This window comes from Cynocephalus volans, chromosome 10 (assembly GCF_027409185.1).
Source record: "Cynocephalus volans isolate mCynVol1 chromosome 10, mCynVol1.pri, whole genome shotgun sequence".
In the NCBI taxonomy this organism is placed as follows: domain Eukaryota; kingdom Metazoa; phylum Chordata; class Mammalia; order Dermoptera; family Cynocephalidae; genus Cynocephalus; species Cynocephalus volans.
The window spans coordinates 98,436,172-98,451,333 of record NC_084469.1 but is presented as its reverse complement, the minus strand read 5'-3'; the positions used below and the strand labels follow the sequence as shown (position 1 = coordinate 98,451,333).

The following is a 15,162-nucleotide window of genomic DNA, read 5'->3' as shown; positions in this document are numbered from 1 at the left end:
TATAGGGGCACGAATCCCCTCATGAGGCTCCACCCTTATGCCCTAATTATCTTTCAAAGGCCCCACCTCCTGGTAGGTGGATTAGGATTAGGGCTTCAACATGTGAATTCAGAGCAACACAAACTGTAGCCCTTATTTAGGGTGGCAGTGACAGGGATGGAAACAGGAGGTGGTATTTGAGATCTGGTTTGGCGGTTGAATCAACAGGGCTTGCTGAAAGGAGGAATATAGAGGAGAAGACAGGGAGGAGTCCAAGACAACTCCCAGGTCACAGGCTTGGTTAACTGGGTGGACAGTGGTTCCACCCTCTAACTCTGAGCTCTGGTTTAAAAATCCATGCACACACACACATTCATGCACGTACACACACACGTTTGCACACATGCACGCACATATACAGATACATGCACATGTACACACACATGGATACACACACAGGCAGCCCCCTGCACTCATACACACACACACATACCTACAGATGTGTGTGCACACCTGCTTGTACATGCATGCGCATGTGCACACACATGCACATATGGGCATGCTCCTGCACATGTACACACACAGGCATGCATATACATGCATGCATACCTGAATATAGACACCCATGTGTACACACCCCACACACATGCACACACAATCGTGCACACATGTAGCACACACACACCACTCCCCTACTCCACTTGTACTTTTCTCTGCACTTGTCCCACGGAATCACTACATATTATTTTCTTGTTCATTAGGCTTGTTGTCCCTCTCACCCCACTAAAATAGGAGCCCCATAAAAGCAGGGATCTTTGTCATGTTCATTGCTGTGCCCTCTGAACCTGGAACAGAGCCTGGCACACACAGGAGGTCTTCAGTAACTATTTGGTGACCAAGTAAATGAAAGTTGAGAAGAGAAATCTGGGGCCTCCCCTGTCCAATTCCCACCTGAGTCACATTTTCAGATGCTGCTGGAAAGTGTGAGAGACTGCATGAGTGAGAGTGAGACAGGACAGAGGCCGGGGGTGGGGGGACAGGAAGAAGATGGGGGCGAGTGAGGAAAGGGGAGGGGCTGAACTCCAGCTCTAAAGGCGGCCCTGGGGCCCACAGGCGCCTGTCTGCAGTGTGCAAAGCTCCAGAGTGTTGGGCAATTGCGGTTTCCTCCGAGCCTGAAGGACCCAGGCGTGCCAGCCCTGCCCCGGGCATCTTGGGGCCTCGTCTGCTTGGGCATGGAGGAGACAGTCGTGCAGCCCTCAGTATTCGTGGTGGATGGACAGACAGACATCCCGTTCACGAGGCTGGGGCGAAGCCGCCAGAGACAGCCCTGCAGCACATCCCGGGTGGGCCTGGGTCTCCTGCTGCTGCTAATGGGGGCCGGGCTGGCCACCCAAGGCTGGTTCTTGCTGCAGCTGCACTGGCGTCTCGGGGAGATGGTCACCCGCCTGCCGGTGAGTGGGGGCTGGGGGCTGGCAGAGGGTGGATCTCTTGTGTCACCATGTGTCACTGTGTGTCTGTGTGTGTGCATGTGTGCGGGATGGGGGTGGACTAAGAGCATCCAGCTTGATCCCTAAGTTGTTGCTTCCAGCCCAGGGCAAGTTAATTCACCTTTCTGAACCTCAGTTTCCTCATCTGTAAAATGGGGATGATATAATAGATCACCCACTTCATAGCGAGTGGAGTAGGACATGGCGTGCATGGTGTCCGGCAGTGGCTGGCCCACACAAGTGGTCACCCGTCCGAACCAACATCCCGACGTTGGAATTATTATTAGCGGTACCCTCGTCACTGTTACTGGGAATGTCCCTAATCCTCATTGATTGACTCTCTGAGTCTGTGGGAATCTCTCTCAGTTTGTTTCTGGTTAGCCACGGGTGTGTCTGTCTGGGTTCCACATCTGTGGGCCTGTGGTCTTGCCGTTTGTTCTCTCTGGGGGGGCCACAGGCCAGTATGGGGATCTGAACACTTGACCGTGGTGTTTTCAGCACCACGCTCTAACCAAACTGAGCTAACTGGCCCCAGGTCTTGCCCTTTTGTGTCCTGGGTCTCCGCATCCTTTCTCCTTGTGTATGGACCTGGTGGCCAGATGTCTGTTGCCGTCCTGTGGACATGAACCCACATGACCATGTGCTCACCTGTCTACAGCCCGTGTATCAGTGTTCTGTGTCTTAGTCTCTGGATCTCTTCTGTCTATAGACACGTGTGGACCCACAAACCATGTGTCCATGTGTCCCAGTCCACATGTGTCTTCTCAGTGTGTCATTTAAACGTTGAGGTCTGTGCCCTGTCAGGTATCCATATCCCAGGTTGGCGTCCATGTGTCCAGACATGTATTTTTAATATTATTTATTTGATCAACCCTTCTATAGTGCATGCTATGTGCCAGGCACTGTGATACACTTTACAAATGTTAACTCATTAAATCCTCAGAGATAGGAAGAATGGGATCTAGTGTTCTGTAGTAATACAGAGAGACTTCAGTTAACAACCAAGTACTGTGTATCTTTGAAATGCTAGTCAAGATGAAGCTGAGTGTTCTTAACACAAAGAGATGACAAATGTTTGAGGTGATGGATACACTAAGTTCCCTGATAAGACCATTGCACACAGTATGAATGCACTCAAATATCATATCGTACTCCATAAATATATACAATCATCATGGGTCAGTTAAGAAAAATAAATTACAAAGGGAGAGAAATAGAGAGTAGAATTGTGGTTACCAGAAGCAGGGAAAGGTTGGCAGGCTGGTAAAAAGCTACAAAGTTACAGTTAGGTAGAATCAACTCTGGTGCTTGAGAGTGACAATAGCTAATAATATTGTGTTGCATATTTCAAGATAGCCAGAAAAGAGGATCTTAAATGTTATAACCACAAAGAAATGATAAATGTTTAGATGACGAAAGGCTAACTATTCTGATTAGATCATTGTACAATATATGCATGTACTGAAACAACAAACTGTACCCCACAAACATGTACAACGAAAAAAATAAATTTTAAAAAAATCCTAAGCAGGCACTATTCATAACTCCATTAACAGAGAGGGAAACTGAGGCACGAGTGGTGATGTGGCTGCTGGGCAGTGTGTGTGTGTGTGTACACGTGTGCACATGTGCACAGGCCCTGTCTACGTGTCTGAGGTTGGTGTATGTGACCATGGTCAGTGTCTCATAGCCATGTGTCTGAGTGAAGCCAGGGTGTGGCCCCCTGCAGGTCCTCACTGTGGGCTCCTTTGCATTTTCAGGACAAAGACACAGGCTCCTGGGAGCAGTTGATTCAAGGTGAGTCAAGGTCCTGGATGGTTCCCACCCTGCCCCTACCCCCTCAGTCCATTGCCCAACGTGATTTGCACAACTGGCCCCAACCCCACAGGTGCCCCTCCCCCAGGCCTGACAAGCAGAAGTTTGGATCACTCCGGAAGGGGTGGGGTTGACACTGGGAGGTAGACAGGATGACCCCTTAGGAGGCTGGCCCTTTCTCCCACTGTCCTTGCCTCTAACCTCTGACCCTCTCTCTGCAGAGCGGAGGTCCCACCAGGCCAACCCAGCAGCACACCTCACAGGTGAGGGGGAGCCTGCGTCCTGGCATGGGGCAGGGGTCAGGGTGTCCAGAGGAGACCAGACAAATGCCCTGAAATGTCAGCGTATTCATTCATTTATTCAATATTTATTCAAAGAGTTACCCATAGCACAGGCTGTGGGGTCTATTTCTAATTTTATGTATTTAATTAATAAACCTTTATGTAGTACTTACTCTGTGTCATGCACTGTATTACACTATATACATCTTAATTCATTAGATGCCAAGCAGGTGCTGTTAATATCTCCATGTTACAGGAAGGGAAATGGGTACACAGATCACAAGGCCGATGGAACCGGGGTGTGTTCTGCTTTGGTTCCTTGGTTCTGCCACTTGCAAGTTTGGACACTTTTGGCAAGTCACTTAATTGCTCGGTGTCTCAGTTTCCCCACCTGCAAAAGGGGAATGAAATGAGTTAAGATGCATACTCTAGGCAAGTTACTTTCCTTCTCTGTGCCTCAGTTTCCCCATCCGCAAAGGAGGAATAAAGTGAATTAATACATACAAACAGCCTAGTACAGAAGTAGAAGCTCAGAGAGGAATAGCGACTAACCCAGGCTCACACAGCAAGAGTGAGACATGTACTGACCAGCCCCCTTTTTCTCTCTCTTCGCAGGGGCCAACTCCAGCTTGACAGGCAGCGGGGGGCCACTGCTGTGGAAGACACAGCTGGGCCTGGCCTTCCTGAGGGGTCTTGACTACCGTGATGGCGCCCTGGTGACCCTCCAGGCTGGCTACTATTATATCTACTCCAAGGTGCAGCTGGGTGGTGTGGGCTGCACACAGGGGTTGGCCAGTGGCCTGCCCATCACCCATGGCCTCTACAAGCGCACACCCCGCTACCCTGAAGAGCTGGAACTGCTGGTCAGCCGGCGGTCACCCTGCGGACGGTCAACCAGCTCCCGCATCTGGTGGGACAGCAGCTTCCTGGGTGGCGTGGTACACCTGGAGGCCGGAGAGGAGGTGGTCGTCCGTGTACCGGACGTGCAACCGATCCGACTCCGTGATGGCACCCGGTCCTATTTCGGAGCTTTCATGGTGTGAAGGAAGGAGTGAGGTGGATTGAATGGGATCTTGCAGGCAGAGACCTGAGAGGGTGCCTCAGGAGACAGAAAACCCAGCAAGCAGAGATCTTGGAGGGCACCCCAGGGAACACCCCCAGCAGGCAAGAGCACAGCAGGTACCACCAGGGACTAAGAACTCAGACATCCCAAGAGGTCGAAGCCCCAGCAGCTGCCTCTGGAGAAACCACTTAGACTGCAGACCCTGCCACGGACAATACTAAAGACAAAGACCCGGAGACTTGGGGTCTGTAGCCCCCGAGCATGGGGTAAAACTGATTTGCCTGATATTCAGGGAGAAGGGGTGAGGGGCGGGTATTTATAGTTTTGATTCAGAAGAAAGTGGGACTTGGGATTCCAGGGATTTGGCTGGGGACAGGAAACTTCATCAACTTCCCCACTCTCATGAGTGTGGGCAGGCAGAGGGGGGAGATGTATCATCGGGACTCATCCATGTGGACAGCTTAGCCCAGTCATAGTCACATACTCAATCCCCACCCACGGACTTGTGGCCACACTTCAGCCTGGTCACGAAAAGTTAGAGACACAGGCACAGTGATGTGTTGGTGAACATTTAACAACCAGCTCTCCAGGGAGGGAGGCAGCTTTGTAGTGTTTGCTGATTTCCGTGGTGTAAATTTTCTCACCATGGCTGATTTCCAGCTACCGAGATGTCATCAACCGGCTGGCTGTGTCCTGTCACTGCTCAGCACACACATCCCATCAGGACACCACCGTTGTGTCCTCAGCTCCCAACCCAGGTCCTGGCACACAGCAGGCACTCGGGAAGTGCTTGCTGATTGAAAGAAAGGAAGGAAGAATGACCATATGGTCATCGCAGGGAATCCATCTCATGGCTGCACTATCTCAGTCACTGCTTCACAATGACAGATTCATACGCACAAAGCATCAGATTCACGCACAACCACACAATGACCCGTCAGTCATAGACAGCATCACCAGCCATGACACTGCATGACAACCACATGTAACATAAACACACACAACTCACAGTGTCACAATCACACAGCCACGCACATGGGCCTCACAGTCACACTTGGTAGTGCTCGTCACACACGTGGGGCTTCCACATGCCGCATCACAGTCAGACCTGGTTACACACAGCATTGCAATGGCAAACAAACAACATCACACAGCCTGAGGTTCCTCCCCAGCCGAGACTAACACATCCTGGGGTTAGGACCAGACCTTGTCCATAGCCCTGGGTCTCTTGACCGCTGGTCTTTGAAATAAATGGTAAACAGTTGCACCTGAATTTATCTGGTTCTTAAGGGAAGAACTTGGTGAAGAAAGTTTGGGCTGGGTTGTCAGTCCCAAACAGTCCCACGAGGAAGGAGAGGAGTCAGGTAGGGGGCAACAGTCAGCAATCGGCAGTGGCTCACAGAGGCAGAGGGATGGATGCACTGACCCACGGAGGTCATTTTACAAATAAGGAACCTGAACCCAGCTGTCCCAGCTCCATGCAGAAAGCATGGGGAAAATCAGTGACCTCATGCCTGGGTCTGCCTTCTCCAGAAATCCACAATTTCTGAAGAATTGGAAATGACATCCCACAAGGCACCCTTATTGAGCACATCCAGGACAGAGTGACAGCCTACCGTGCCCATTGGAAACTTGAGAAAGTGAGAGCATGGGAAGGGAGGAGGGGGCCAGATAATGATATGCATACAGATCAGACGGGCCTATGCAAATTAGCATTGCCACAGGTGTGGCTGGAGGGAGGTTTTAGCTCCTAGAATCATAGCATGGGGCTCAGACCCCAGAGGGGAATGAATTGTCACTGTTGCTATTGTCAATACTGTCCTTGTCATCGTTGTATAGTACAGGGGTGAACCAAGCAGGCTTTGCAATCAGACAGCCCTGGGTTCCAAGTCCACTCTGGCACTTACTGACTATGTGACCTTAAGCAAGTCCCATTACCTCTCAGTGCCTCAGTTTCCTCATCTGTAAAATGTGGTGGCTGGGGAGGGGGGTAACAACAATACTGTCCTCTTAGGTTTGTTGTAAAAATTAAAACAGATCAGGCAAGGGAAAAACTGTTTGCTATGGTGTCTGGTACAGAGTAAGAGCTCAATACATGTGCAAGTGCCATAAGGGATTTAGAAATAGTAAGGAAGAATAGCATTTCTTGGGTACTTTTCATACGTCAGGCATCTGGTGGGAGTTACATCTTTATAGACATTCCTCATCCCTGCCTGCACATTTTAGATGCAGACTATGACCCAAGACAGGCAGGGATGCCTCCCTCTGCTAAGGGCTCACAGTGAGTCCAGGAAAGTTTCCTACCTCTCTGCCCCCCTCCCACTTCTTTAAGGGGTGGCTGGCCAGAACAGGGATCTGAACCCCTGACCTTGGTGTTATAACACCACGCTATACCAACTGAGCTAACCAGCTACCCTTGCTGGGCTGCTGGCAGGTGGGAGGGCCTCAGCCCCTGCTGGAGTTTCCTCTACTCTCATCATGGTCTTTCTATTTCGATGGCTTTGATGAGGAGACCAAGGTGTGAGGACAGTGTATTTATAAAAGTCACCAGCAGCCACCCACTTCCGCCTGAGGACGGAACCTCTTGCTAGGTTTAGCCTCCAAAAATCATTCTGGGAGGAGCCTCACAGCCGTGAGGAGGGGAGAGAGGAAAAAGGGGAGGTGGGTGTGGAGGAGGGGGCCCAAGGGGGTAAGAGAGGGATGGAGAGAGGGGGAGGGGCAAAAGGAGACGGAGGGGGAGGAGGTGAAAGGAGGAGATAGAGAGAAAAGAGAGGAGGGAGACGGAAAGGGGGAGGGGGACAAGGGATGTCCCTGCAGGGGTGGAAGCTGGTGCAGCAGGGTACCTAGACCCCAGCTTGATTTCAGATAAAGTATGGGTGCAGGAAAGCCCCTATCCCAGGTCACTGACCTACTTTTTGACTTCTGAGAAATTTATCTACTCCCTTTCCGCTTACACCTCCTGTGCTCCAGCGTCTTTTCAGATTGTACCCTGCCCCCCACCATTAACGCTTCCTCAGGACCTGAAGCCCACCATTTGCACCCTACATCCCATCTCTGAGCAGGAACCCCCCCCCCTTCTCTTCATCTCTTGCCAAGACCCAGAGGTGGTAGAAGTAAAAATAATGATGATAAAACAAATTGTTAATTTCATAGCATGCTGCTATGCTCCTGCTGCTAAAGCCACTGTGTTCAAGCACTTTAGATGCATCACCACAGAGAAACAGGATGGTTTTTATGCTAGAGACAAACTGCCTGAGTTTGAATCCCTGCATCGCCACTTCCCAGCTGGTTGACTATGGCAGCCACCCTTGACTTCTCTGTGTCTCAGTTCCCTTATCTCTAAAACAAGATGAACAGGGGTCTCTACCTTTTTTGAGAGATTAAATGATTCAAACTTTTAAGTCCTTTTGTAGAGCTTGGCATGCAGTAAGCTCTTGAATCCTTAGTAGCTGTTCCTTTTGGAAGCATAGTTGTAATCACCTGCACATTCAAATTTCTGATTCTTTTCCGTTATTACATGAAAGGTGGGCTCACATTCATAGAGCACATCTAGTCACTGGGTGTGTTTTTAAAATGAGAATTATTTGTCAATATTTAATCATTAGAAAATTTTGTACCTGGACAAATCCAGATTTCTGGATTTTCTTGGGAAGCTGTGATAAGAGCCCAGGTTGTGAAGTGCCTGTCCCCTTTGGATAGGGCATGGGATCCCCAGCTTGCCACAGTCCCTACCACTCCCAGTTGTCTCCCACACTGAGGGTGAATGTCAGTTACCTTTCATCATCATACTTGTGCTGTTGTTTCTCTTATCCATTAATAATCATTAATTATACCTCACATTTCTTGAGTACTCACTATGTGTCAGGTACTGTGCTAAGTGTACTCATTCACATTAACTCATTTAATTCTCACAATGACTCTGCAGGTGGTAGTTTTGATCCCCATTTTATGGATGAGGAAATGCAGGCACAGAGAGGTTAAGTCACTTCTCCCTCAAAGGTGGCAAAATATGTGATAGCTTGAGAGGACCACAAGTTTCAAGAAAAACGAGTGTTCATAGTTATACAAGGATAGTTCAAAAGTTTATGGGAAAATGCAATTAAAAATAATTTTATTTTTTTAAAAGTCTTTCCATGAACTTTTTGAAGACCCCCTCATATTAGTTTCCTATTGTTGCTGTAACAAATTATCACAAACGTAGTAGCTGAAGACATCACTAATTTATTATCTTACAGTTCTGGAGGTCAGAAATCCAAAATGAGTTTTATGGGGTTAAAATCAAGATATCAGGAGAATTATGTTCCTTCTGGAGGCTCTAGGGGAGAATTTATTTTCCTGCCTTTGTAGCTTCTGGAGAACATTTACATTTCTTGGCTCATGTCCTCCTTACTTTGTCTTCAAAGCCAGCAGCTAACATCTCCCTCTCTCTCTCTCATACACACACACACACACACACACATCCCTTGAGCTCACCCTTTTCTTCCCCCATTTTGTCCAGTGTCATTAGGAGCAACCAGCTCATTATATTTATTAGATTTTCAAAACTGTTCAAAAGTATCATATATACAGTACCCAGATCCTTGCTTCTTATGAGTGGTTGATTAGGATATATAGTGATACTTTGCATATCTCTATTGTCAGATTATGCCATGGACTATTTATCAGTGCTCTCATTACTACTGGAAATAGATTTATGAGCATCTACAAATCTAATGAGATTAGAGAGCCAATTCCAGAAATCCCAGAATCAATCTAGAACTTTTCCTTAAAATGCCTTTCCTCTAGACCTGTTGGCCCAAGGTACCAAAATCTGTATTAGTTAGGGTTCTCCAGAAAAACAGAACCAATAGGATGTGTGTGTGTGTGTGTGTGTGTGTGTGTGTGTGTGTGTGTGTGTATAATACATATATGTATGCATATGGGGGGGGGAGAGATTGAGAAGGCCACACCAGGAGAGCTGATAGTGTAAGTTCTAGTCTGAGTTCCAGTCCGAAGGCAGGAGAAGACTGATGTCTCAGCTCTATGACAGTCAGGCAAATAGAATTTTTTCTTACTTGTTCTTTTATTCTATTCAGGCCTCCAATGGATTGGATGAGGCCCTCCCTCATTGGGGAGAGACATCTGCTTTACTCAGTCCATCCATTTAAATGTTCATCTCATCCAGAAACACCCTCACAGACACACCCCAGCAATCATGTTTGAGCAACTATCTGGGCACCCCATGGCCCGGTCAAGTTGCCACATAAAATTAACCATCACACTAACCAAAAGGAGATGTCTTTGAGACAGTTGCAGAAAGTGAACATTGAAGATGTTTCACAGGGGACTGATGTGATAAGATTTGCAGTATAGAAAGATGCAGGGAGCAATAGGGGCCAAAAGAGTGGATACACAGAAGTCTGTTAGGAAGGGGCTCTGGTCACAGGAGGGGCAGCAGGCTTCAGCATCAAGGCTGCCAGGGAAGTCTGGGGGTAAGGAGACAGCCAGATAAGCTGAGCCTTCCTCCAATGAGCTTTTCCTGAATCCTGCTGAGTGGGAGAAAACACCCTGAGTTCAGTTTCTCTCACTATACTCTCACAATACACTTCTGACATCAGATGTGTGAGGTTTGCTCCTCACACACTAAACAAGCAATCCGTTCTGCAGCAGACACCAGCTGGGTGTCCTCCAATTCAATTCTGACACTCTCTACCTGGAGGTAGTGTCAGACCCCACAGGTTGAGTGTTCAGTCCCTAAGACTACCCACCCCTCTCCCACTTTTTTTCAGGTGCCAATCGCAAGCCCCAGGTTGTTTTACATTTGCTTCTGACTGGCTGGCTACAAATCAGGGTTCCCATGACCCCCTCCTTGGGTTCAATTAATTTGCTAAGGTGGCTCACAGAACTCAGGAAAACACTTACATTCACTGGCTTATGGTAAAGGATATCACAAAAGACACAGATGAAGAGACGTAGGGGGTAAGGTGTGGGTGTGGGGTGTGGATCTTTCGTACCCTCCCCAGGCACACCCCCCTCCAGGAACCTGCACATGTTCAACTCTCCGGAAGCTCTCTGAACCTGGGCTCTTGGGTTTTTATGGAAGCTCCATTACATAAGCATGGTTGGAGTATGGATAACCATCGAGAAAACTTGTCCTTAAAATTCTTCTCCTCTGGTACCACTGTGATTGGACCAAAAGGGTATGATCTCATGCTAATAGGCTGAGTGGGAAACCCCGTGAGCCTGTCTGTTCAGATTCTTCTCGGCTTCTCAGTGCATTTCTTCCTCATGGGCATGGGGCAGAATCCCTCCTGAAATAGGGGCCTTATCACCTATAATCAGACAAGGTAGGTCAGAGAGTTTCTTTATGATATATGATATATTACATGTATCATACTGTCACACCCACCCATGTCCCACCTTCCCCATACCTGGGTCTCATCCCTGACCACACAGAGCTAAGAGTGTCTTGTCCAGCTCTGACTCCTCCATCTAGCCCAAAGGATCCTCAAGGTCAAACCTAGAGATGGATTATTTGGGGGTCCCACACACCCAGAGAGGGGTCCAGGAAAAAAAAAAGTTCTGCAGGATCTCTGCAAAGGGAAAGAGCTCAGTGGTCTGAGGCCATGGAATGAAGATTTCAATGCACAGGAGGGAAAATCAGGAGCATCCTGGGTCTAAGTCTGCAGTGGAGGGTGACAGAAGAAACTGAGGCAGGACGAGGGGAGATTGCAAATGACGGGGTGAAGAATTGTGGCATCAGATATGGGCCATAGGGAACCTCCACTGTTAGCACCACAAGGAGCAGCACTTAACCAATGATGAATGGGATTCGGTGGATAAATGTCCAGTTTCCCTATCCCCAGGGTGGAATGTTTCCAAGGCATATTCTACACAGTCTCCCATAGGTTCCCAGTTGTCCACAGCGGTCACCTGTGTGTTGATACATTCTCTATTGGCTCCTTCCCCACACCCCTTCTTGTATTTCCTGGGATCATCTCTATGCTGGAAAGACCCTAGGGTGACCACCTCCCATAATTCCCATCTCCTGGCATCTACACCTTTTGTTGTTCATTGTTTTGTTTTGCCTTGGTTTTGGTGGCTGGCCAGTACAGGGATCCAAACCCATGATCTTGGTGTTACCAGCACCATGCTGTGCCAAGTGAGCTAACGATGGCTTTGTATAACCCCCTCCTCTTGAGTACGGGCAGAACGTGACTTGCTTCTAACCAATAAAAGATGGCAAAGGTGATGTCCTCCCTTGATTAGGTTATGTGATAATGATCTATCTTAGCAGACTGGAGTGAGAGATGCCCCCGATGGCCTTGAAGAACCGTGCTGCCAAGCTGGGAACTACCTGTGAGACGTCCCCATGGCAGGGAACTGCAAGCAGCCTCAAAAATCTGAAAACCTCAGTCCTACAATCATCAGGAACTGAATTCTGCCAACAACCAGGTGAGCTTCAAAGCGGACCCCCAAAGTCCAGAAAGAAATGTAACCCAGCTGACACCTGGACTGCAGTCTTGTGAGACACTTGTGAGCAGAGGACCTAGCTAAACTGTATCTGGACTCCTGACCTGAGGAAAATGAAATAACAGTCAATGTGTGTTGTTTTAAGCTGGCAGATGTGTGGTCATTTGTTACACAGCAATAGCAGACTAATTCAACCTCCAGACAAACCTCTTGCCCCCAAATCCTTTTCTCGGGGACTGCTTCTATGGGAACCCAAACTAAAGCGCAAGTATAGCATCCATGAATCTCAACCCATGAGAAGTGCAAAAAATTTAATTTTGTGTTCACGAGTAATGCAACTTTATTTGTATCTCAAGACCCCTTTGCACCAGGATGCTGAGAACTTGATATCAGTCAACTGGAAATCATCTTTCCCTAGATGCTTCTTTCTCAAGACTTTCAAGCTTCCAGGGAGCTTAGGAAGTGCATTAAGGACGAGAAAAGAAGCCACCTCATGCCTGAGCTACATGCCCACACGAGCACCCACCATCAGTCTACTCCTGATCTGCCAGCCCTCCATTCTTGTCCTTGTCACTTATCAAGAGAAGTGCATTCTCTGCTACTCCTGAACCTTGCTCATGAGGCTGATTTTCAGCCGAGTTGAGGCACAGGAAGCTCTTTGAGGCTGTCTGTGGCTTCAACTGCCCAGAGATACCATTGAGTCATTTCCTTTTTGGGGACCTGCAGCCTCTCTGGTCTCTGTTGTGGAGAGCAAGGTCCAAGCCCCCTTATATCTTTGATTTCCTCTACAACTCTTCTTGGGGACTTTCCAAGTTCCCAGGGCTCTACCTAAAAAGCAGGGCATAGAAATTTTCCCCTCGGTTATGGCTGAATTGTTTCCCCACTAAAGTTCATGTGCTGAAGTGCTAACGCCCAGTACCTAAGAATATGAATGTATTTGGAGACAGGGAATTCAAAAAGGTCATTAACTTAAAATGAGGTCATTAGGATGAGCCCTAATCCAATATGACTGGAGTCCCTACGAGAAGAAGAGGTTAGGACACAGACACACACAGAAGCAAAACCATGAGAAGACACAAGGAGAACATAGCCATCTACAAGCCAAGGAGAGAGGTCTCAGAAGAAACCCACCCTGTCCACACCTTGATCTCAGACTTCCGGCCTCCAGAATTGTGAGAAAATAAATTTCTGTTGTTTAAGCCACCCAGTCTGTGGTACTTTGTCATGTCAGCTCCACAAACCAATATACCTCCACCTCTCCTCTTTCCACCAGTCCTGGATAATCTTGTTCTTGACCTGGGGGACAGGGGTTGACGGACATTGGAGCTGGAATCCTTATAAATGAGAGAGAAAGGTGGGAGAGACAGAGTCAGAGTAGGAGCTATGACAATGGAAGCAGACATTGGAGTGATACAATTGCTGGAAAGAGCCCACAAGTCAAGGAATGTGGGTGGCATCTAGAAGTTGGAAAAAGCAAGGAAATAGATTCCTCCCTAAAACTTCCAGAAGGAATGCAACCTTGCCAACACCTTGATTTTAGCTCAATGAAACTGATTTTGGACTCTGACCTCCAGAACTTTAAGATACTAAATGTGTGTTGTTTTTTACAATAGCAATAGGAATGTCATGTGACGGGGACTTCATGGTCCACTGCAGCATCCACTCCAGTCCATCCCTTGTGGCTCTTGGGTCCACCTGCTCTGTAAAAAGGGTCACTGCATTTGGAGATAGCCACTTCAGGATTCTTGTGAATCTCTATTTCAAATAGAAAAATGAAGGCTGGTGGGAGGAACTATGGTTTGCACAGCTAAAGCTGAACCTAGCAGCCTCGACAAGTGTTCATCACACCAAGGTCAAGGGTTCGGATGCCGGTACCAGCCAGGCATCAAAAAGAAACCAAAAACTAGTGTTGATCATCTCCCTCCCCTGCTGTTAATTCTATAGTCCCTTCATCTTTGGCCGGCTCCTCTGTTGGTCTAGGTATAGCTTATCTGGTGGGGTCATCCAGATCCTCATACCTGAGGGGTCTGAGACCTTGGTCACCATGTCTTTAGGCCTTCAAGGGTGGCACTTATCTATGCCATTCCACTGAGATGCAACACTGAATTTGATTTACTCTCTTGGTCAGGGAGGGGTGGGAAGAGGATCAATTTCAGAGCTTCCATGGGCTTTATACTCAGGAAAAGTTTGCTGACGCCTGATCTACTGAGTGATTCCCATGTGCCCAATGTTCAACGTGAGTCATCTCTCTATCACTCTACGATGTTGAAACTATTATTGTCCCCTGACTACAGATGAGAAAACGGAGGCATGGGGAGGTAAAGCAGCTAGCCCGAGGTCCTTCAATGAGGAAGCAGTGGAGACTTCTGACTTCAGAGCTTTTGCCTTAAAACCACTTTTCTATATCAGCCGGGTCGTACTCCAGCCTATGCGTAGATCCCATGATATCGTCCATTCCCCTACTGATGGACACAGGTTGTTTCACAGTATTATATACAATGCTGTAATGAACATCCTCATGAGTGCCTTTTTGTACAGATGGTACCCCTGTCATAGGTCCCTGGTGCCCTTAGCTGAAGGTTGGGAGAAGGGTTTTGAGCCTTTGTGTATTGACCTCCATCCTGGGACCCCAAATCCAGGCTTTCTAACCTGTCTCCCTGGATCCCCCACCCTTTCTTCTTTTGCCTCTCCAGTTGCCTCTTCTATATCCACCCCTGACTTTGGGAAGAACTTCTCTTCCTCCCTTTCCTTCACATGGTCCCAGTAGAAGCCACCATGTTTACCCACTGAGGCCAACTTCCTGTCCTCAGCTGATTGGTCCATATTTAACCACCTGACCCAGGCTGAGCCAATCAGAGTCCTTTGTGGACTGAATTGCTACATTTCTTGTGTGCTCCTATATCACTCTGGTCAAGTCCCTTCACCTCACTGAGTCTCAGTTTTCCCAGCTGTACAATATGGAAAAAAATAGCTCATCCCTCACTAAGTTAAAGTTGCTGGGAAGATTCTAAGATACCACGCATGGAGGGATAATAATTTGAAAAGTCTTTTCTGTTCCTTCTTCTAATCCAAACTTCACTCTGTC

The 15,162-nt window shown here is 48.0% G+C and overlaps 1 protein-coding gene across 2 annotated transcripts; it reads left to right on the top strand.

The window, feature by feature from the left end:
* Positions 1–1,211: 1,211 nt before the first annotated feature.
* TNFSF14 (TNF superfamily member 14) lies at positions 1,212–4,605 on the top strand. Of its 2 annotated transcripts, none has more exons than XM_063113114.1 (4): positions 1,212–1,322; positions 3,227–3,263; positions 3,503–3,544; positions 4,178–4,605. In XM_063113114.1, exons 1-4 carry the CDS (start codon positions 1,212–1,214, stop codon positions 4,603–4,605), a joined length of 618 nt encoding a protein of 205 aa, XP_062969184.1. The 2 variants fall into 2 exon arrangements, with proteins under 2 accessions (XP_062969184.1, XP_062969183.1); XM_063113113.1 differs by having other exon boundaries at positions 1,212–1,430.
* Positions 4,606–15,162: the final 10,557 nt, after the last annotated feature.